The sequence below is a fragment of the Pelophylax lessonae genome (genome assembly GCF_965119305.1).
Source record: "Pelophylax lessonae genome assembly, chromosome: 1".
Taxonomy (NCBI): Eukaryota; Metazoa; Chordata; class Amphibia; order Anura; family Ranidae; genus Pelophylax; species Pelophylax lessonae.
The window spans coordinates 57,504,369-57,528,039 of NC_138768.1; the positions used below are offsets into that span (position 1 = coordinate 57,504,369).

A 23,671-nucleotide genomic window follows, 5' to 3' on the forward strand; every position below is an offset into this window, starting at 1 on the left:
CCTCTGTGGGGAAGCAGCAATATCTCTGCAGAGGTCAAGTACACCCCTGCTGAGCCAGAGCTCTCCAGAAAGCATGAGCTTTTGGGTAGCGCTCCGCCTTAAATCAGCTACATACATTCCAGATGCATCTAAAGAAAGGTGCCCAATGTCTTACAGTTCATTTTGTTTCTAAAGCAGCCACAGCATGAGTAGAAAAGTCTGTCCTCTGCCAACAGTGGCAAAGAAGGACCCTTGCTCTCTGTGGGGAAGCAGCAATCTCTCTGCAGAGGTCCAATACACCCCTTTCAGAGCCAGATCTCTCCAGAAAGCATGAGCTTTTGAGTGGAGCTCCACTTTAAATCAGCGACATACATTCCAGTTGCATCAGAACAAAGGTGCCAAATCTCCTACAGTTCATTTTGTTTCTAAAGCAGCCACAGCATGAGTAGAAAAGTCGGTCCCCTGCCAACATTGGCAAAGAAGGACCCTTGCTCTCTGTGGGGAAGCAGCAATCTCTATGCAGAGGTCCAATACACCCCCTGCTGAGCCAGAGCTCTCCAGAAAGCATGAGCTTTGCTGAATACTGTACTATAAGTGTGTAAAGGGAGCCTCTGCCCTCTGCAGAGAGACCATTAAGCTATGGCATGGGAGAATGGAATTCTGGGAATTTTACCACACCTGTTACAACAATATGTTCTATGAATCAGTGAAATAATTAACCAATCACATTGTTAGTATTAGTAAGAGGAACCCTCCCAGTAGTCCCAGGTCCCTCTACTATAATGAATGTGATCTATTTATTCTGCAGCGGGAAGCCGCGGAAGGACTACAGCCGGTGAGAACGCAGTAAAAACATATTTATATTATCACTCAACTTTGACTGCACTGCTTTACATTCAGCCTAATCCTGTAATGAACAGAGGCCATCATAGTGTGGCAGAGCAAATGAAACACTGTGTACCGTCCTCCCTTCCCCGGCTTATCCACAGCCTGCTCCCTTTCTTTCAGATAAACCTCTTACCATTATTTTCTCTATGCCGCCGCTTATTATGCACCATTATTTTTCTTTGTGGATCGGACTGTTTTGTTGACCCGAAGTTTAAACTCTAGGTTTGCAATTTAAACATTGTGCTTGGATCAGCGGGCAATTATGTGATGTGGCCTCGGATAGCAGAGAAAAGCATTTCTAGAGCTAAACACTATGCAATAATCCCGCAACTGGAGGGAGGGCTGCAAAAAGAAGCACTACTCTGTACTAAGCCAGGATGGGAACCACAGACCAGAGCTATAGGGGCCACAGGAGCCACCATACATGGGGACCGGGGAGGGTCCTATGACCCAAAACTTCTCACCCCACTAGACAGGCAGGGGAGGAGTGGAGGGGCTGTAGCTGAGAAAAAGTGCTATCTATCTATCTATCTATCTATCTATCTATCTATCTATCTATCTATCTATCTATCTATCTATCTATCTATCTATCTATCTATCTATCTATCTATCTATCTATCTATCTATCTATCTATCGCAGGTCATGAGTAAGTAATGCACAGAGTGCAAGGTCAGGAGTATGGAAAGCACAAAGTGTAGGGGTCAGGAGTATGTAATGCATAGGGCACAGGTGCCAGGAGTGCATAAGGGACAGAGTACAAGGGTCAGAAGTACTTAATGCACACAGTTTCTATCTATCTATCTATCTATCTATCTATCTATCTATCTATCTATCTATCTATCTATCTATCTATCTATCTATCTTTTCTTAAATCTATCTATCTGTAGCGTATCCCCCATAGGAGCCGCTGGTGAATGGGATCCCCCATCCTGAACAGCCAGGCACACCGAGTTTCCACAGGCACACTAGAGTCAGGAAACAGTCTAGCAGCCTTGTTTTGTATTTTATTAGGGGTATTAAACTTGGACGGGGATGGGGTGATTATGGGATGCCCACTTGACTTTAGCAAACTCTTCAGGGCCACTAACCTATATACACGCTCTATGTACACTCCTCTTCCTCCAGCACATCACTTTGCTTGCCGAAACACTCAAACCCAGCTGGAACACTATTGAGGGGATCTGACAAAGCACTCAGCCAGATCCAGGCAGCTCCTATCCTCCCTCGCATTCTTCTGAAAACTTCTCCAAGGTTCCAGCAAGTAGGGGGAGGTACCAGAGGTGCTGCCTGATGTGTCATCCAGCCTTCCTGACTCACTCACTCTGACCCAGATTCAAAACACACACAGGCTTGGCTGTCAGCCAAGCCAAACAATTTACCTACACTATCTATCTATCTATCTATCTATCTATCTATCTATCTATCTATCTATCTATCTATCTATCTATCTATCTATCTATCTATCTATCTATCTATCTATCTATCTATCTATCTATCTATCTATCTATCTTTTCTTAAATCTATCTATCTGTAGCGTATCCCCCGTAGGAGCCACTTGTGAAGGGGACCCCCCATCCTGCACAGCCAGGCACACGAAGTTTCCACAGGCACACATTTTATTAGGGGTATTAAACTTGGATGGGGATGGGATGATTATGGGATGCCCACTTGACTTTAGCAAACTCTTCAGGGCCACTAACCTATACACGCTCTATGTACACTCCTCTTCCTCCAGCACATCACTTGCTTGCTGAAACACTCAAACCCAGCTGGAACACTGTTTAGGGGATCTGACAATGCACTAACACAGATCCAGCAAAAGCCCTTTACAGGCAGGGACCAAGGGCCTCTTTGGTGTGTAGAAAAGTCTCAGTGTCCAGCTACATTCCTCCTGTGGCTACTGATCCCAGCATCACTTCTTTAGGCACTGCCAGCCTACCTGGCTGCAGCTGCCACCTTCACTAGCCCCCCCCTGGCTACTTCTCCACATTCCTCCCAGTCTCACTCACCAGCCACCCAGCTATCTTCTCTTTGGAGAGCTCTGCTTTGGTTTTCAGAGGATCCCCAGGCCCAAGGTAACCCCCCCTCCCCCAGACTGGGGATCCCCCACTAGGGCCACGGACAGTATCCTTAGCACTTCATCTCCAGCTTTCACCCAAACTCCACTCTGCCCCTGCTGGGTTGACCCAGGGTGTTTAAAGGGGCCCACCCCCTGCTAGCCCACTTGGCCGGGGATTGGTTGCGGCTCTTGTCAATACTCCAGGCAGCTTCCCCTAACCTCCCTCGCATTCTTCTGGAAACTTCTCCAAGGTTCCAGCAAGTAGGGGGAGGTACCAGAGGTGCTGCCTGATGTGTCATCCATCCTTCCTGAGTCACTCACCCTGACCCTGTGTCAAGGATAGGCATTTGCTTATATATTTTTGGATCCTAGTTTAAACCACGTGGGCTAGTTGGCAAGTAAGTCGTCACTGCACAAATTCAATCATAAGCAGGTATTCACCACCCTTCAGTGGCATGCATGCAATAGGCGGGGAATGCCTTGCTCGCTTATGATTGGCCTTGTGCAGTGACAGCTTCCTGGCTGGATAGCTTAGGTGGGTTCAGGCAAGGATCTAAACACATCTGAGCTAAGCTTATCCCTATCCTTCACTTTCATTCTGCAAGGCAGAAAACAACAACAGTTCCAATGCATGAGGTTTTGTTCAGTCAGCAAGTCCATGGCATGCAATAAACAAAACATCCGCTCATCTGAACCTGTTCCTGGCTAACAAGGTTTCCTCTAATAGACGTGTTTAGAACAAAACAAATTGTTTAGTTTTGTTTCGATTCAATATTTACATAATTTGTTTAGTTAATTTCTGTTAATGCACTTAATTCCTTTTCTGAATTTGTTTAATTTATTCAAATTCATATTCGATTCCAGTTATCCAAATTGAACTCAATTTGACTGAGTTAGAAAAATTTGAATCAAATTCAAATTTTAATTGAATTCCATTTGAATTTGAATTTATGCTATTTGAAATTTGAATTTCCGAAGGTGGTCATATTCTTTCTATTTTATTCTATTCTATTGCTTTTTTTTTCCATTCTACTCTATTCCATTCTAATCTATAATTTTCTATTTTATTTGAATTAATTATTTTTACATTTTGGGAAATGGTTGTATTCTTTCTATTTCATTCTATTCTATTGTTTTTTGCTATTCTACTCTTTTATTTTCTATTCTATTTTATTATTTTCAAATTCATATTTATTTCTTTCGAATCTGAATTTATTCTAATCAAAATTCAAATTTCAAAAGATGGTTATATTCTTTCTATTTTATTCTATTCTATTGTTTTTTTTTATTTTATTCTATTTGATTCTATTCTATTCTATTGTTTTTTTTCTATTTTATTCTATTTGATTCTATTCTATTCTATTGTTTTTTTCTATTTTATTCAATTTTTTTCTATTCTATTGTATGCTTTTCTTTTCCTTTCTATTGTATTCTTTTCTTTTAATTCCTATTCTGTATTGTTCGGTTTTACTATTATTTTCTATTCTATTCTATTATTTTCGTTTATTTTCTATTGTGTTTTGTTCTATTTGGAAATTGGAATTCAAATCAAATTCGAAAACATTTAGATTCAAACCGAATTAAAACATTTAGTTCAATTTTTTGTTTTGATATTTTGGATTAGTTTAAATTTGTTACTATTATTTCCAAATAACGAAAAATTAGTCTGAATTTAGATTCAGAATGAAACAAACTGCACGTCTATCGGCCACAGGTGTCAGAATGGCGGCCCTCCAGCTGTTGCGGAACTGCAAGTCCCATGAGGCATTGCAAGGCTGACAGTTACAAGCATGACTTCAACAGGGAGAGGCATGATGGCTTGTAGTTCCGCAACAGCTGGAGGGCCGCTAGCTTGACACCCCTGAATGGGTTCCCCAAAACAACAGCAATTATATCTTCTTAGGCCCCGTTCACACTGGGGCGATCCGACTTGCCGGGGCGACCTCATAGGTCGCGGCGCGCTGCTCGCACCGCAACCTCGGAGCGGCCGGCACGGACTTCATAACATTGAAGTCTATACAGGTCGCTCCGGGTCGCCCCAAAGAAGCTCCGGACCCTTTTTCTAAGTCGGAGCGACTTGTGTCGCTCCTATTAGAATGGGTCCACAGCTTCTCTATGACAGGTCGCTCCAGTGTGAACGGGGTCTTAGTGTTGTATCAGCAGTCAGCCTTTTCACCCAGCAGCGGGCTCCTACATAACAGCTTATGTGATTGGGGGAGGGTAAGTGAGCCTGCTTCTTTGGCCTTCGTGGAGAAGCACGGAGAAGGTAAAAACCTGATATTCTTTGTGTACTGATTACATACAAAATGATACAAATATTGATAATAAAACGTGCACCTTATAAACTCAGTGGATCTCAGTGGATCTCAGTGGATCTCTGTGGATCTCAGTGGATCTGTTGTATTGTTGGATTAAAAGTCAAATTTTGGGTTATAAAAATGAGCAAACAGCGAGCAGATACCGTCACCGATATATCACTATATGCCAGTAGAGAACACACAAATCTTTTCAGCTGTTGAAAAATCCTCCCAAACAGCCCAATCATACGGAGCTAATTACGCTGATTGGGAACGCAAATGATGTTTTTCACAGTTTGAAAATCATAATGCACACCCCAGGCTTTTCCTTTTCTTCAAAGATGTAACCAGCTTTTCTTGTTTGCAGAATCCGGCTTACATCGACAGCAAATCTTCCTGCAAAGGCCTTCCAACGTCGCTGTTGTGGAAGGACAGGAGGCGGTCCTGGAATGTGCTGTTTCTGGATACCCAACGCCCACCATCTTCTGGATGCACGGAGAGGAGCTCATCCTGACCAGGCAAGTCCTTTACATTCGATTTGTTTTATGATCTCCCAGACTTCTATAAGCCGCAGCAAACACGCAATTTTAGGACTGCAATACTTTAACCATAATTTGAGAATGCCTGAATGGATCAGTGAAACCTGCAACTAGCGATGAGCGAGCCAAGCAAGGTTCAGTTGGTTGGACGTTGGCCAAAACCCAAACATAGCACCGAAACCCCAGTAAAGTCTATGGGAGCCGAATCTTGTTGGTTTTTTCTGGCCTTTTTTAACCACTTCTGGACTGGAAGGATTTGCCCCCCTAATGACCAGGCCATTTGCATTACTTTAACGGACAATTGCGCGGTCGTGCGACGATGTACCTAAATAAAGTTGATGTCCTTTTTCTCCCACAAATAGAGCTTTCTTTTAGTGGTAATTGATCAGTTCTGCAATTTTTTTTTGCGCTATAAACAAAAAAAGAACGACAATTCTGAAAAAAAAAAACAATATTTTTCACTTTCTGCTATATTACATTCCCCAAAAACATTTTTTTTTTCATAATTTTAAGCCAATTTGTATTCTGCTACATATTTTTGGTAAAAAAAATCCCAAGGGACTTGTGAATTTATCGTAGAGACCTGTGTTCCCATATAGAAGGATCACAGGCGCTTTGTGATCATTTCAGAGAGAACAATGGTCTGCTGTGTTTACAACAGCTGACTGGTGTCCTCTCTCAGCGGGAAGCGAACGCGGGTGCCCGACGGCAATTTGTGTCGCTGGTCCCATGCATTGGCATCCCCGCTGCCTAGTGGGGGCAGGAGGGTGCCACCAGCAGCGCGTGCCTGCCCTCAGGAGCGCTCCTGCGGATCGCTGTACAGGTACGGGGATTTGCGCAGCTGAGCCAGCCTGCCGCAGTATATATGCGGCAAGTGGTTAACCACTTCAGCCTCAGAAGGTTCACCCCCCTCCCCTTCACGACCAGGCCATTTTTTGGAATACGGCACACTGCGTTACTTTAACTGACAATTGTGCAGTCGTGCAACACTGTACCTAAATAAAATTAATATTCTTTTTTCCCCACAAATAGAGCTTTCTTTTACTTTCTTTTGTTTGTTTACATACACAAGGCTCTCTTCAATAATTACCAGAGCGACCAATCAGCAGCCGGCACCCACTGATTGGTTTGTGCTGCAGCACAGCCAGGGCGGCGGGGGCACACGAGTGCGCCCCTTACCCTGACATGCGGATCACGTACTAGGTACTCGATCCTGCATAGAGCAGCTATCCTGCTGCAGTATATCTATGGTGGGCGGTCCGCAAGTGGTTAACCATCTGCTGATTGCTCACAGTAAATATATATTGCGAGCGGGCAGCAGGTGCAGGCTCAGCAACATACATGCATGCTGCCAGTTTTCTTCTGGGTTTAGGGCATTTGTGGCGCACCCCCTGCTGACCTCTGCTTTGATTGGACACAGCACGAGTTTGACAGCAGATTGTAGCCAATGATTTAGGCGGAAACCTGCTGATGTATGTCCAATCACAGCACAGAGTTCTGTGTTTACAAACACGCTGTACACACGCTGTGTACAGAGAAAATCAGGGAGAAAAAACAGCCAGATCAGTAAGTAAAAGCAGCACACATTACACATTGTTAGTCACACATTTAACCCCTCGATTGCCCCTAATGTTAACCACTTCCCAGCCAGTGTCATTAGTACAGTCAGTGTACACTACTATCACTGTATTGGTGTCACTAGCGATGTCAGTGACAGTTAAACAGTTAGTGATGCTCCATGCCAGTGTCAGTTAGCGCCTGATTGCCCACCACGCTATCACAGTCCCACTATAAGTAGCTGACCACCATTACAAGTATAGCATCTATAGTTGTGTAAATTTCAGTATACTGTATAGTTTGTAGACGCTATAACTTTTACACAAACCAATTAATATACACTTTCTGTTTCTTTATTTGTTTTGTATTTTTCTTTTTTTTTTTTACAAAAGTCATGTAGCAGAATACATCTTGGCCAAAGTTTATGAAGGAATTCGATTTTTTTATTGGATGTTTTTATAACAGAAAGTAGAAAATATCAGCGTTTCTTTTTTTCAAAAATCCCGGTCTTTTTTCATGCTTATAATACAAAATAATAAACCCAGTAGTGATCAAATAACACCAAAAAAATGCTTTTTGCTATAAAGGTGAAATCATTTTTATACAGTATATATAATTTAATTTACAAATACAGTATATATATATATATATATATATATATATATATATATATAGTATATAAATATATATATATATATATATATATATATATATATATTTATATATATATATACATTTTTTATTTTTTTTTCAAAATGCGGAAGTTCAGTAAAACCATGAGTACAGTTTGTTTAGCCCTATCACTTTTTTTTTTTCTATTTAGACATCCCCATTTTTGTCAGAAGTCTGCTAAATTCCTGAGTATTATTTTTCAATCACTAGAAATCCTGAGTAAAATCAGCTTTGTGTAATGGCAGTACGGCACAATGTTCAAGAGATAACAAGTGTCACCTGCATCTCAAGATGTCATTAATTCTGATTTTAATGTATTGTTCCATCTGAGCAAACGGCTGTGCTTCTCTACAAGCATCATCCACCTGACTGGCTGTGGAGGGGGCAAATTATAGAACACGGAGGGAGAGAGCAATCCGTAACCTACCAGCACCGCACAATCCAATAAACACCATCATAAGGAATGAGTCTTGCTCTCGTATAAACACACAAAATAACCAAGGAGAGTGAAACATCTTCCAACAGATTTTATTTGTTCGGCCTCTAGAGCGTATTTGTAATCGAAAGCAATTTTCGCTGTTATTTTTTTATGCTTTGTTTGTATTTCAATTATATGTTATAGTCTGTTATTCTTTGTTATAGGTTATCTTTTATGTTTTTTTTTATGGTCTGCTCTGGTATTATTTATCATTTACCACTGGCCCCTTAAAGGTCAGGTTCACCTTTTCATACTAAAATGAAGAAGATGAACTAACTCCTGAACAGTTGACCAGCATTTTCACGAATACCCTCAGGAAAATCTGTAAAAGCGTGGATAACATATCGTCATCCCAAAGAGGGAACTAGAACATTCAGGGCCCCGGTGCAACAAACCATGAAGGGTGCCCCCTGACCGCCAGGGACCCTTCCTTCCAAGTTCAAGGCCCTTCCCTCCCACTGATCTCGGGGCCATTTACTCCTGTTGCTGGGGCCCTTTTCACACTGCTACACATGGGGTCGCATGACAAGTCAAAAGACATTCATTTCAAAGGGTGATTTGAGTGCCATAGACTGCAATCTTATATCACAAGTATCAAGCAAGTCGCAAATAAGTTGTATGTTAATCGCAAGCAAGTAGCAAGGAAATCGCAAATTAAGTCACATGACTTTGGGGTTGCAGCAGTGTGAACCCAGGTTTAGGGTCCTGCAGCAGCCCCCCCCCCCCCCTCCAAGTGTGGCAGAATGCCAGGGTCTTGTCGCAAGTGTGACCTTTGCTACCCTGGTAGTTCCGCCACTGCATGGCCATCCAAATATCACTGTCTAAATTTGGTCTACATTGTAACAAGCACTGACTGTGTGTGTGCCCTCCCCGCATCGTGCCTCTACCCAGGACTGCTGTTAGAAATCATAGGGGCCCCTTACAGCCTTTCTGATGGGGCCATCCAATCCTGCCTCTAATACCCCCTCCCCCAGGGTGCAATAGAATAGATCCATATCCATGTCCAGCTTCACAGTGTCAGAACCTTTGAACCGTCCTGGCAACACTGCCCGCCATTCCAAATTGCAAAGTGTGAATGTAGCCCTAATCCCCTTTGAGCCCATGCCTCCCGGCCCTTTAAGAAGTCTAGGATGCCAGGAGGCGGAGCAGGGCTTATGATCCCTTATGGCACAAAGGGGTCCGGACAGCAGATGGAATGGGCACATGTGCTGGGACCAATCCCCCTGCAGTGCAGGCAGAGGGAGAAAGAGGAGGAAAAGCCCTTCAGCTGTACACCACAAATTCACTCAAATATGCGACCGTTTGGTGCCAAGCCTCACCCGCCGAGAGCCCACATATTTGTGTGCGGCCGGTGCCAATGGGTTATGGAATTATTATCTCTACCCATAGACTTAACAAGCCTATAATACTTGCAGTGCTTGCCATGGGGTTTTTTTTTTTTAATCTCAGAGTTTGGCTTTAACCTCTCTAGCGGTATTCCCGTGTGGCTCGGGGTTCATTTTCAGTACCAAAAGCGGTAACCCCACACTCGGGATTACCCCAGAATCTTACTCACCTTCCCTGCGCTCCCCCGCTGTCCTCCCCGCGGTCTCCCCTGCCGTCCTCACACTCTCTTCCCGCTCTGTGCACGGCCGATGCCTGCACCTGTCTTCCGGTTCCCTTCCCTGCGAGCGTTGCGACGCAGGGGGTTGGAACTGGCGGCAAATTCAAAAATGTAAATACACCAAATGAGATGATACAAAGCTGTGATCCTAACGGATTACACTGTATCATGCCATTTCACCACAGGATTTGACCTGGTGACTTTTCCAATGCCCTCCCTGTGCTTTTCCAGTGCTTTGTGCCTGGAAAATAGAGAACGACCATGGCGTCCAAAAAGCATTCTTTTTGCGCAAAAGCGCTTTTAGACGAACTGGAAAACAGCGACAGTGAAAAGGAGTTACTTGAAGAACTGAGTGATAGCGATTGGTGGGAAAACTCGTCATCAGGTACGGAAAGTGACGACAGCGACGATTCTGATGTCTCTTTCTAAGTCACCAGGTGAAATCCTGTGGTGAAATGGGATGATACAGTGTAATCCGTTAGGATCACAGCTTTCTATCATGTCATTTGGTGTATTTAAATTTTTTTGAAATTGCCGCCGGTTCCACCCCCTGCTTCGCAATGCTCGCAGGGAAGGGAGCCGGAAGACAGGTGCCCGCATTGGCCAAGCACACAGCAGGAGGACAGCGGGAGGACGGCGGGGGAGGACAGCAGGGGATTGCAGGGGAAGGTGAGTTTTGAAATATAAAACAACAGATTTCCATGCAAAACAATGTACCACTTTTAGCACAGAAATCCTGACATAATCAGACCTCCGGGAGGTTAAGAAAAATGGTTACCATGAGGGGTGAAGCCAAACATAAAAACAGATTTTGGGTTTTCATACACTTTAAGCCTTATTATTTTTTTACCTTACACAGCAACTAGTGAGAACCCTATTGCTTCTTGGATACATATTTTCATTTATTATTTCAGGACAAGGAAATACTCACTGCTGGGAGGCAGCAACCTGCTGATTTCCAACGTAACAGAAGGCGATTCAGGGACGTACACTTGTGTGGTCATCTACAAGAATGAGAACAGCACCGCCACGGCAGAACTAAGCGTCCTGGGTAAGCGCCACACGCTGATTTCAATATTCTCCAACAACTACAAAAGGTTTCATTATTATTTAAAAATGCAGTTAATGGCTACATGCAACTTGCTGTGATGTAATTCATGTAGCAAGAAGTAATAACCCTGAATCTTGTTCCCCCCTGCTTGTTCTGCGTCTCAGCAATAATCCAATGTTTAATTGCACATACAGCGCTATTAATGCAGCTGCTCGTGAACCTGGGCTGTGATTACGTTTTTTTGGGTGATATTTGCAATACTTCTGTAAAAATCTGAATTCCAGGATTTAGTCAGTTATTTCTGCGACTAATGGTTTTGCCCAGGAAATTTATGACTAAGGTTGGCAGCGCTTGGCAAGCAATTGAGTTTTCATGGCAGGATTGCTGGCCTTGCTATCCATGAGAGTGGGAGATGTGCGTTCATTCCAAAGAAAAAAAAATGTTGTAAGACAGGGTAGGTAATAACATTTTTACTATGCCAGATGTGTCCTGGAGCAAATAGTATTGCTGAGCTGTAGTAGAGAAAAGTGAGGTCAGCAACCTGGCTGTGCTTCCTGATAGACTGACTGACAATAACAACAAATGTCTTTGCTGGTAGAAGTTCACATATATGTATTTCAACTGTACACTATTTTAGTTCTAGCTTGTACCCCTTTATTACAAGGTAATTTTTCAGCTTCCAGTGCCATGATAGTTTGACTGACAATTACGTTGTCATAAAACAATGTACACAAATACGTTTTATATCATTGCTATGAGGAGGGCTTTTTTTGATCAGAGAATAGGTGCAGGAACTCCCCCCTTCTGAGTCCCCCCTTGTCTCTGTGCCCTACTCACCTCCAAGCATCGTCCCTTGGTTCCACCCCTACCCACCTCCAATTATCATCCCTCGGTTCCACCCCTACCCACCTCCAAGCATCGTCCCTCAGTTCCACCCCTACCCACCTCCAAGCATCGTCCCTCAGTTCCACCCCTACCCACCTCCAAGCATCGTCCCTCAGTTCCACCCCTACCCACCTCCAAGCATCGTCCCTCAGTTCCACCCCTACCCACCTCCAAGCATCGTCCCTCAGTTCCACCCCTACCCACCTCCAAGCATCGTCCCTCAGTTCCACCCCTACCCACCTCCAAGCATCGTCCCTCAGTTCCACCCCTACCCACCTCCAAGCATCGTCCCTCAGTTCCACCCCTACCCACCTCCAAGCATCGTCCCTCGGTTCCACCCCTACCCACCTCCAAGCATCGTCCCTCGGTTCCACCCCTACCCACCTCCAAGCATCGTCCCTCGGTTCCACCCCTACCTACCTCCAAGCATCTTCCCTCAGTTCCACCCCTACCCACCTCCAAGCATCTTCCCTCAGTTCCACCCCTACCCACCTCCAAGCATCGTCCCTCGGTTCCACCCCTACCTACCTCCAAGCATCTTCCCTCAGTTCCACCCCTACCCACCTCCAAGCATCTTCCCTCAGTTCCACCCCTACCCACCTCCAAGCATCGTCCCTCGGTTCCAACCCTACCCACCTTCAAGCATCGTCCCTCGGTTCCACCCTCACCCACCTCTCAGTACTGCTCCAAAAATTATTTTGTGGTGCTAAATAATTTGTATGGAATTTGTTCTTGTCTAATAACAAGAAAATCAGTAATGGAGCCAGCAACAATAGAACCCTCACACAATAGGCTCCCCCAGCTAAACAATGGACCCCATCCCAACAACAAAATGTCCCCCCAAGCAACAATAGACCCCCCAGACAACAGTAGACACCCCCCACACACACACACAGCAACAATAGACCACCCACAACAAAATACCACCCCCCGCAACATTAGGCCCCCAGGAGCAAAAACAACAGATTTTCCAGCAGCCGGCAATAATAGACCTTTCCCTTAATGGTAGATCCCTACCAGCAACACAAGACCCCCCAGCAACAATAGATCCCCCACCATCAAAAATAGAGCCTCACACGAAAACAGATCCCCACAAGTGACAATATATCCCCTACAGCCAGTATCAATAGACCCTCCAGCACACCCTTTGCTATTACATACATTCAGTGCTGGAGGTGCCGGAACTGCGTTCCACCGCGTTCCTACTGAAAAAAAGCCATGGTATTTTTGACCCCAGATCTCACAATAAAGAGACTCTGTCATGCTTATTTCTATTACAAGGGATGTTTACTTTCCTTGTAATAAGAATAAAAGTGATCAAAATAATAAAAAATGAAAGGAACAGTGTGAAAAAAATAAAAATAAAAAGTAAAATAAAAAAAAAAAAAAATGAAAGCGCCCGGTCCCTGCGAGCTTGCGCGCAGAAGTCCCACATATGTAAACAGTGTTCAAACCACACATGTGAGGTATCACCACGATCGTTAGAGTGAGAGCCATAATTATAGCACTAGACCTCCTCTGTAACTCTAAACAGGTAACCTGTAAAAAAAATGTAAAACATCCCCAATGGAGATTTTTGGGGACCTTACTTTTTCACCATTCCACAAGCTTGCACAATTTTAAAGCATGACATGTAAGTTATCTATTTACTGGGCGTAACATCATCTTTCACAATAGAGAAAAAATTGGGCTAACATTACTGTTTTCATATTTTTTTTCACATAAATGTATTTTCCCCCAAAAAATTATTTATAAGACTGCTGTGCAAATACGGTGTGACATAAAGTATTGCAACAATCTCCATTTTATTCTCCAGGGTCTCTGCTAAAAAAAATATAATGTTTGGGGGTTCTAAGCAATTTTCTAGCAAAAAATGCTGATTTTAATTTGTAAACGACAAATGTCAAAAATAGTCCTGGTCTTGAAGTGGATACATACTCACCTCCATGCTGCAGCATTAGTCTGATTCTGCAGCTGTCCCCAGCTAGCTCGAAGTCTGAGAACTGAGTGATCATCACATGACCACTGATCGCTCAATTTTCAGCCAGCTCTGAGCAGAGAGTGGTGACACCGCCTTGGGACAAGCATGCAGCCAGTGCAGACAATTTTCACATGCTTGTTCTGGGTCCATAATTTACCAGGTTGTGAAGCAAGGATTAGTATCATGGCTATGGAGATTGCACCTTCAAAAAGGCAGATTCCTTAGTCTTATCCTAGTGGGTCTCCTTTAAAGCATATCTAAGCCCAAGAAAAAAAATATTGAATATATTGCAGATTACCAGCCCTTAGATGTGGTTGCTGCATTTTCTTTTTGTTTTCAGGCTAAGTACATTTTCTTGGAGTACCCAAAAATACCCATTGACCTTGCCAGAAGACTTGTAACTGCACGGAACGGAAATGTTCCCAGTTCTTTCATCGGGACTACAAAACACTCCCCCCTATGTCATGAAGAATAGGAGGGGGACAGTGCTGCTCCTCTACAGATACAGGACAGTGAGTGAGTTAGCGTACAGTGAGTGTTGTCACGCTGGAACAGGTTGTCACCCTAGGGCAGGGGCTGACTGGCAACTTTTGACACAGGGGGCAAGTACAAACCAGAGGCCCATGGTTTAGTGACTCAGCCCCCTCCCACTTTCCCTCTTCCCAGCCTCCTGACCCCCATTCCAGGCTGAAGCTCTGCTCCAGGTACTCTCTACTCACAGGCTAAAACCGGGTTCCTGACCTGGCCACCGGGGGTGGTTGGGGGAGCTGAGACAGCTCGGTTGGGGCTCCAGTGGGTCATGGAACCAGCCTCTGCTCGGACACAGTTTACACCAATCCATGGTTGGGGAGGAGGACTGCGCTCTGTCTCTGTCTTCAACCTGCACTCAGTAGGGACTTTTTACTTTTCTTCACCAGGAATCCTTTAGATATGTCTGTGGCAGAAGCGGTGCAGCCTTTTTATGGGGCATTATAGCGGCCAAAAGGGCAATTGCCCCCCTGCCCCCTGGCCCAGTCCTCCCCTGCCTTAGGGCAGGAAGTGTGGTACTGGCAGGATCATCAGGTAAAAATACAAGAAAAAAAAGCCAGAAAACAGAAAATGAATGCAGCCAACACATTTAAGGACTGGTAAGCTGCAATACATTCTTTTTTTGTTCTAAGGTTTAGATAAGTGTTAACATGTAGTACCTGACGTCTTCTTTTGTAAGCACAGTTTGTGTCTATGCAGACTTTGACGCAAATATCTTTCTTATTTCATTTTCTTAACTTTCATACAATACATTCAGAGTTTATATTCTTGTCAGTTCTGTAAGGAGCCTAATTATACAACATTTTCTCAAAGTATTTTTGTAACCAAAAGAAAAATAGATATGTGACTCAAAAATGCAATTGTCAGTAAGATAGAGCGATACATGAGTCACAAAAGCTGGTAAATCAGAAGAAATGGATCTTAGGAATTGTCTATAAACAAAATGAAACTCTATCTTCCATCCATTGTTCCCGAACACAGTTCTATAATCAGAGGAAAGCAGAATCCAATCCCAACGTATCGTTTTCAAGTAGAGGATATAGATGCAGCAACCTCTTCCCTTTTTACAAAAAAAAAGGCTGTTCTGTTTTAAATGAAATCAGTTATACATATAAAAACCATAATGCACTCTCTTCTCCGGTGTACATAGATGGCTATTGATGCACGATGCTGGAACAATGAGGGACTTTTTAGTCTATATTCTTGTTTATTTCAGAGTTTACTTTAATTTCGCCTGTGCTGATGATGCAGTAAGATCTATGAGTTAATGTCACCAACTTTCTTTTTTTCTTTCCTCTTATTTGTCCTTCTTTTCCTTCTCCTTCCTCTCTTCCATCCTTACTTTCCTTCTCCCTCCTCTCTTTCATCATTCTTTTATTCCTCTCACCTTTCTTTCCTCCATCGGTAGCTTCTTTCTTCCCTCTATCCTCCTTCATTTTGCTTTTCTCCTGCCTCTATTTCTGTACTTCTTTCCCACCTCTCTCCCTCACATCCCCCTCCACCATGCCGTCCTTCTTTTCTCATTGCTTAGTTCCATCCTTCATTTCTTTCACCTTTCTCTCCTCCATCCTTCTTTTCCTTCTCCCTCCTCTCTTCCATCCTTCCTTTTGTTTACCTTCCTCTCTTCCATCCTTTCTCTCGTCCACCATCTTTCATCCTTCTTTTCTTTCTCCCTCCTCTTTTCCATCCTTTCTTTCATCCACCTTTCTCTAGTTCACCCTTCTTTTCCTTCTCCCTCTTTCTTTCTTTCTTTCTTTCTTTCTTTCTTTCTTTCTTTCTTTCTTTCTTTCTTTCTTTCTTTCTTTCTTTCTTTCTTTCTTTCTTTCTTTCTTTCTTTCTTTCTTTCTTTCTTTCTTTCTCCTTCATCTTACTTTCCTCTTCAATCCTTTTTTTCCCTTCTACCTCCTCTTTTCCATCATGCCTTTGGTTCACCTTCCTCTCCTCCACTCTTCTTTTCCTTCTCCCTCTTTCTTTATTTCTTTCTTTCTTTCTTTCTTTCTTTTTTTCTTTCTTTCTTTCTTTCTTTCTTTTTCACCTTCATCTTACTTTCCTCTTCAATCCTTTTTTCCCTTCTACCTCCTCTTTTCCATCATGCCTTTGATTCACCTTCCTCTCCTCCACTCTTCTTTTCCTTCTCCCTCCTTCTTTCTTTCTTTCTTTCTTTCTTTCTTTCTTTCTTTCTTTCTTTCTTTCTTTCTTTCTTTCTTTCTTTCTTTCTTTCTTTCTTTCTTTCTTTCTTTCTTTCTTTCTTTCTTTCTTTCTTTTTCTTTCTTTCTTTCTTTCTTTCTTTCTTTCTTTCTTTCTTTCTTTCTTTCTTTCTTTCTTTCTTTCTTTCTTTCTTTCTTTCTTTCTTTCTTTCTTTCTTTCTTTCTTTCTTTCTTATTCACCTTCATCTCTTCCCTTCTTACTTTCCTCTTCAATCCTTTTTTTTCCCCTCTACCTCCTCTTTTCCATCATGCCTTTGGTTCCCCTTCCTCTCCTCCACTCTTCTTTTCCTTCTCCCTCCTCTCTTCCATCCCTCCTTACATTTACCTTCCTCGCTTCCATCGTTCTTTTACTTCTCCCTCCTTTCTTCCATCCTTCTTTTCATTCACCCCCTCTCTTCTATCTCTCTTTTCCTTCTCCCTACTCTCTTCCATCTTCTCTTTCCTTCACCTTCCTCTATTCCACACATCTTTTCCTTCTCTCTCTTTACTTCCATCCCTCCTTTCCTTTACCTTCCTCTCATTTGTCTTTCTTTTCCTTCTCCCTCCTCACTTCCATTCTTACTTTCCTTCTTCCTCTTCTCTTCCATCATTCCTCTCACCTTCCTTTCCTCCATCTGTAGCTTCTTTCTTCATTCTATCCTTCTTCATTTTGCTTTTCTCCCTCCCACTCTATTTCTGTACTTCTTTGCCACCTCCCTCACATCCCCCTACCCACCATTCCATCTTTTCTCTCTTCCATCCTTCTTTTGTTCCTGCATACCTTTCTCCTCTCAATGCCACCCTTCTTTTCTTCCTCCTCTGTTCCTTCATTCCTGTTTTCTACTTCATTCCACTATTCCTTTTTTCCTCAAATCTTTTCTTCCTTTCTGCTGTCCTCTGTCTTTTTCCAGACACCTCTCTTCATTCCTCTCCCTCCTTTCCGTGCTTTATCCACCCAAGGATATGGCATGCGGCATGCCATTTCTATCAGTAAACTCCACACAATGCAGTATGAGTATGGACATTGCTGTCATGCCATACAGAACATCCTCTGTTGCTTTCTTCAGCCTGTGGAAACACGCAGTTCGTTTTTTCGTTCCGCTCTAAAGAGACAGTGTTTTATGAAGGCATAGAAGACTTGGCTCCATTTTATAAATTGGAAAGATAATTGGCCCATTGGGGGGAATGAGACTTCTATAATATCAAACCCGCCATCATCCATTAGCATGCCGTTGCCTTGAATAATGCTTAACGTAAAAGGAAGACCAGCTTGGCCCATAAGTGGTTGGTAATGATGCAGGTATTAGCAAGCACTGCTCTGTGGTTTCATCCTCTCAGCTGTTTGGGAAGATGACGCATGGCTGAGCAGTCACTCAGTGAGTTATGAAAATGTATCTGGGTAGCGGAGAAGAGGAGACGACCTGCAGGTTCTGAGCGTCAGAGGTCAGATCAATGAACGCCTGCTGACAGAGCAAGGTGAAATCACACTCTGGGGAACCTCAGCCATAAACTGGGCAGATTCCTGGAAGTAAAATTGATGCATTTTTAACAACACCTAGAGAAACGCCGAAATTCCCCCCGAATGCGCACTTAAAGGAGCCGCAATAAAAAAAAAAAAACATGGATGACCAAGACAGCAAAATGCATTAACAAATGGCCATTTAGAATGAAGGTGGGCTTTGGGCTGCAATTACAAGAATACTTATAGCAAGGAAATCATCAGTTTCATTACAAATTAATACAAACAAAATCATTGTCACGCAGTTTTTTCATTTAAAGTAATTAAAGCGGTTGTAAACCCTGCGTTGTTTATTTTACCTACAGGTAAGCCTATATTAAGGCTTACCTGTGAGTAAAGTAATATCTCCCAAACTTGCACCATTTGGGAGATATTCACTCTTCATGCAGCCGCTGAGGTTAGCGGCGCATACGCTCTGAAGGTTCGGCATACAGTGACGGATCTTTAGGGCTTCTTGCAGGAACCAAGGGCATGTGCGGGAGGGACGTCATCGCGGCTCCAGCCACTCACATCTCTGGAGCATGCGAGCCCGAAAGAAAGGCCAGGGAAAGATATCAGCCCTTTCAGCGATGACCAGGCGCCGCTGGGAGGGCTTCGACCTAAGGTAATTATTTATGCGATGCATAGTAGCACATTATGGCATTGTCTTGCAGTTTTTTTTTTTAGTTTTTTTGAGTTTTTTTCAGTGGTTCACAAAATGCCTTTAGTGTTTTCAACTGCAGCTGCTTGGCTTTTAAACATTCTCTGCTTTTACACCATTGCAGCTAGCAATGATAGATAGGATCTGACTAAACCTTTATCCTTTCCATAACTGGCTCTCTGCCCTCCCCAGAGTTTTTCAAAGAGCTGCAATTCAAATACAGGCATTCACTGTAATTAACTGTACGGTGAGATCATAGGTGTGCGCATAGGGTGTGACAGATGTACCTAGGCACACCCTAATCACCCCGTGTGGCACTGATTCCTCCTGTTTAGGCCCCTGATATTTTACCAAAGCCCGCCTAATGGGGCTCCTAAATTGTAATAAAAAAAATTCTAAAAAATGTTGCAAGTGCAATTATATATTTTAATAAAAAGGCATTTATATACTACTCTATATGGGACCCCTGTGCTGTGTGAGCTTGGTTGCAGGGGAACTGCAATACCCTAAAGGACCACACTCCTAAATAATGTGTTGTGTAGTCTACAAGTGTCCATAGGAGGAAAGTGTAGAGAGGCGCAGGCGCTTCAGTAGAGTGGAACTAGAGTACAATCTTGGAGAGGGAAAAGCATGTTTAACCTGAAATACTGGCAGGTCTGTATCTGGAGGTGAGTGCATGAGTGTGTTGGTGGTGGGAGTCGCTGCATGTCTATGCAATATTAACCAAGAAGTTGAATTCATGGCAGACTGGAAGTCACCTTTATAAAGGCGAACAATAATGCCTCGTTTCCACTGAGTGGTACGGTTCGGTTCGGTACAGTTCAGTACGGTTCGGAAAGTTACACCTTAATCAGGCTTGCGTTTCCACCACCAACAGTACTTCAGCTTAACAGTACCTCAACAGTGTAGCTCCACCCTGTTGGTACGGTACTAATGGGCTTGGTACCCCAACGAAAGTCTCAAAAAAGTGGTACGGTACGGTCTGGAAATTAGGGTACCATTCACAACTTTGGACAATGGAAACGGCAAAAATTGCTTACTGTACCGAACCGTACCGTACAGCTCAGTGGAAACGAGGCATAATAGAGACTGGAAAATTCACGTTTATGATATTGGACATTCTCTTAGAGCCGTCTTTTGAAGGTTATATTTATTTCGTTTTTACCCTTTATTGTATCTTATCACATGCATTTTTTATGATGTTGCACTTTTATGAAAGTTTTGGGGCAGGCGCAGCAATACTTTAAGGAATTTTATACATTGGAGTCAAAGGGAAACACAAATATTGGTAAAAAGGTAATGTGGTTTTGGATTGTTTTTATAGATGGAACAGGCTCATAAATGGCTCCTGATGGTTACAGAAGTTATTTTAAAGAACAACTCCACTTTTGTTGAGAAACAAACATTCCCCTCTGGGTGATCTCTGTACATTACAAGGAATTATACAAACGTTGTTGCAGATTCCTACATGTTGTCATTCTGAAGAAATCTCTGTTTGTTCCTCTGTTCCTCTGTGCTGAGTGGGTCTAATGGGAGTGGTTTCATAATTATTAATCAGCTGTGGCAGCTGCAGGGCTCTAATGAGGAAAACTGCTTGGCCTGCATCCTTTTAGACGTGTTCCTATTGGGAGTATCTCACCAAAAATGACATTTTTGTTGCAGGGGATGCAAGAAATATGACTTGTATCTTAGGCAGACTTCTGGGGAAATTGGTGAGCCAATCACACAAGCAGGAAATGATGTTTCTGGGGGTGTGGTCAGTATACATTCTGTGTACAGAACAGCTCCAGGCGGCCATATTGCATTGCATTTTCAGAAAATTACAACAGCTGCAGATTGAAAAGGAAAAGTCATTTTAGATAACATTCAATTACAATATGACTTGTGTCGCAACTGTATATTGTTTTTTTTTTTATTTGCTGATTTTTTTTCCCCACGAAAGTGGAGTTACTCTTTAAACTGTACTGGATCTAATCTTATGCAAAGAAAAACTACTCTTAGCTTTGATTATGATGTTAGATATGGATGAATAGAGGAGCCCTAATGTTAATTCTAATACTGACTAGTGATCGACCGATTATCGGCAAAGCTGATATGCACTTTCCCTGGTATATCGGAATGGGCCACCAAGGTGACCGATATTGCCGATATTTCGGGAAAGTGCTTTACCGGAGTGATGCCTGCAGCTAGAGGTATCACTCCAGTACCGGCGTCCATAGCCGACAGTCGGTTGTCTTGTAATGACAACTGATGCACCTGAAAAGCCGCTCGGCTGTCGTCACAAGGAACGCGAGGGGACGTCCCCCCCTCCCGCTGCCGTTTGCGCCTCGCCTGGGTCTCCCCTCCCACTGGGAGACCTGGGCAACCAGCCTGCACAGCCACCGAAGACCCGATCAAAGCCGCATTCAGCTCTTATCGGGTCTCCATGTAAAAACCCGGAAGTGATATCATGACATCACTTCCAGGTACTCGGCGCCAGATTAAAAAAAATGTCAGCATTCAAAACAGCCAAACTTGGCGTTTTAAATGCTTTTAAGTGCAGAGGAGGGGTTTGGGGTCTTTTAGACCCCCAGATCCCTCCACAAGAGTACCTCTCAAGTGATAAAAAATAAAAATATATATTTTTTAAATGTACAAAAATATCAGCCAATATCGGCTGATACCGATATGCAATGGCCAAAATATCGGTATCGGCAACGAAAAACCGATATCAGTCGATCACTAATACTGAGCTGAAGTCAAAGCTTACTCAAACCCTTTACTTATAACCAAAGCCACATGCTCACCGTGGCAGCAGTTACATGGTAATCACATGGCTTTGTTAAAAAAAACAAAGCCATGCTTTGTTATTAAGGAAAATTTTCCTACTCAGTTGTTAACCCTAACCCCAAAACCTTTGCTTATATGCAATGTCACATGATCACCAGGCCACAATTCACATGGTGATCACATGGCTTTGTTTATAAAAAAAAAACAAATCCATGAATTTTTTCTTTTTTGTGGTTTGAAGCAGTCGGCACAGTGAAATCTAAGGCTAATTTTGGATGAAATGTAGATGAATATCAGAAAAATCACTCAAATTATCTCGAGTAGTGACGTCAATATTTATACAGATCGATGATGAACGATGGGTCATTATCCATGTCGGCACAAACCTCGGCACATAAAGTTCCCTAACAGGTTGCTGTGACACGTTGTAAACCATCACTGCTTAAATAAATAAAAAGTTTGAGAGACGTGAAGCCTCTATGAGACATAATTCTGATGAACTATCTGTAACAGTAAATACTGTAACAGATTGTTTTTTCCTGTTTTACGCCAAAGGTAGTAAATCAGTTTAACTTTCTGCTAAATTGTTAATGTTCCAGGTCCCTACAGAGGAAATTTGTGTACACATCATTTAATAGGAAAACAACAGATTGCTTCAATTTTACTTCTACATACATAGCCGACTTATTTATTTATTTTTGCTGAGGATGGAGGGTGTTCATGATGGAGTGCTACTGTCTCTTGTAACATTACAGTTTGGTGGAACTGCAGATCTGAAGCCCTGAGTTGTGTTCCCCTCCAGTGTTGCCTGCATGAACTTTGAAAATCCCCCTTGTGTTTCTGTAAGTTCTCCCCCTTTATTCAAAAAACATATTGGGTGCTTAAAGTGTATATAAACCCTCCTGTGTGGTCTGTTACCTATAACATTTTTAGGCAGGTGCAGTCTACTTTCTTCACTGCAGGTGGCGCTAATCTGCAGTGGCACTGCAGTTGGAGAGGAAGTGAAGAGGAACTTGATTTCTCTATGGTTTCCTGGGTCAGTGGGGACGCAATCCAATTGGATGCTGCCAACCCATGTGACTATAGCAGCCATCTTGGGTCAGGAAGAGCCTTTTACCACTTCAGCTCCAGAAGATTTATCCCCCTTCCTGACCAGGCCATTTTTTGCTATATGGCACTGCGGTACTTAAACTGACAATTGCGCGGTCGTGCAACACTGTACCCAAATAACATTTATGTCCTTTTTACCCACAAATAGAGATTTTTGTTGGCATTATTTGATCACCTCTGCGGTTTTTATTTTTTGCTATATAAACGGAAAAAAACAACAATTTAAAAAAAAGAAAACAATATTTTTTACTTTTTGCTGTAAAAAATATTCAATAAAAATATGTAAAAAATTTAATTTAAGCCAATATGTGTTCTGCTACATATTTTTGGTAACAACAATCCCAAAACATGTATATTAAATGGTTTATGTGAAAGTTATGGCGTCTACAAACTATGGGATATATTTATGGATTTTTTTTTTGTTTTGGAATTTTTATTTATTTATTTTCTTCTAGTAAAGGCGGTGATCAGCGACTTATAGAAGGACTGTGATATTGCGGAGGACAAATTGGACAATAACTGACACTTTTTTGGGGACCAGTGACATTATTACAGTGATCAGTGATAAAGATATGCACTGTCACAGTGCTAATGACACTGGCACAGAAGGGGGTTAACATCAGGGGCGATCAAAGGGATAACTGTGTGGCTAGCTGGTGTTTTACTACTGTGGGGGAGGGGCTTCTACTAGAGGAAGGCATAGATCTGTGTCCCTGCTTTGCAGGAACACAGTATCCATGCCTTCCTTACTGACAGAACGGCAATCTGCCTTGTTTACATAGGCAGATCGCCATTCTGCCTGTGTACAGAATGATCAGCGGGTGCCGGCAATTCTTTCACTGCACTTGGACTTTGTGTGTTATTGCCGCTGCACCACACTGCACGCCATCTACACAGAAAAAGGGAGCCTTGATCGATCCAAAAAGTAG

General features: G+C 42.8%; 1 protein-coding gene across 4 annotated transcripts in view; it reads left to right on the top strand.

The window, feature by feature from the left end:
• The window catches only part of DCC (DCC netrin 1 receptor), a 1,040,152-nt gene that overhangs the window by 542,601 nt on the left and 473,880 nt on the right, over positions 1-23,671 (top strand). For all 4 annotated transcript variants that reach the window (XM_082267705.1, XM_082267706.1, XM_082267707.1 and 1 more), the window contains exons 4-5: positions 5,592-5,742; positions 10,988-11,124. In XM_082267705.1, the coding sequence (XP_082123831.1) occupies positions 5,592-5,742; positions 10,988-11,124 (288 nt within the window). The remainder of the gene's footprint in view (positions 1-5,591; positions 5,743-10,987; positions 11,125-23,671) is intronic.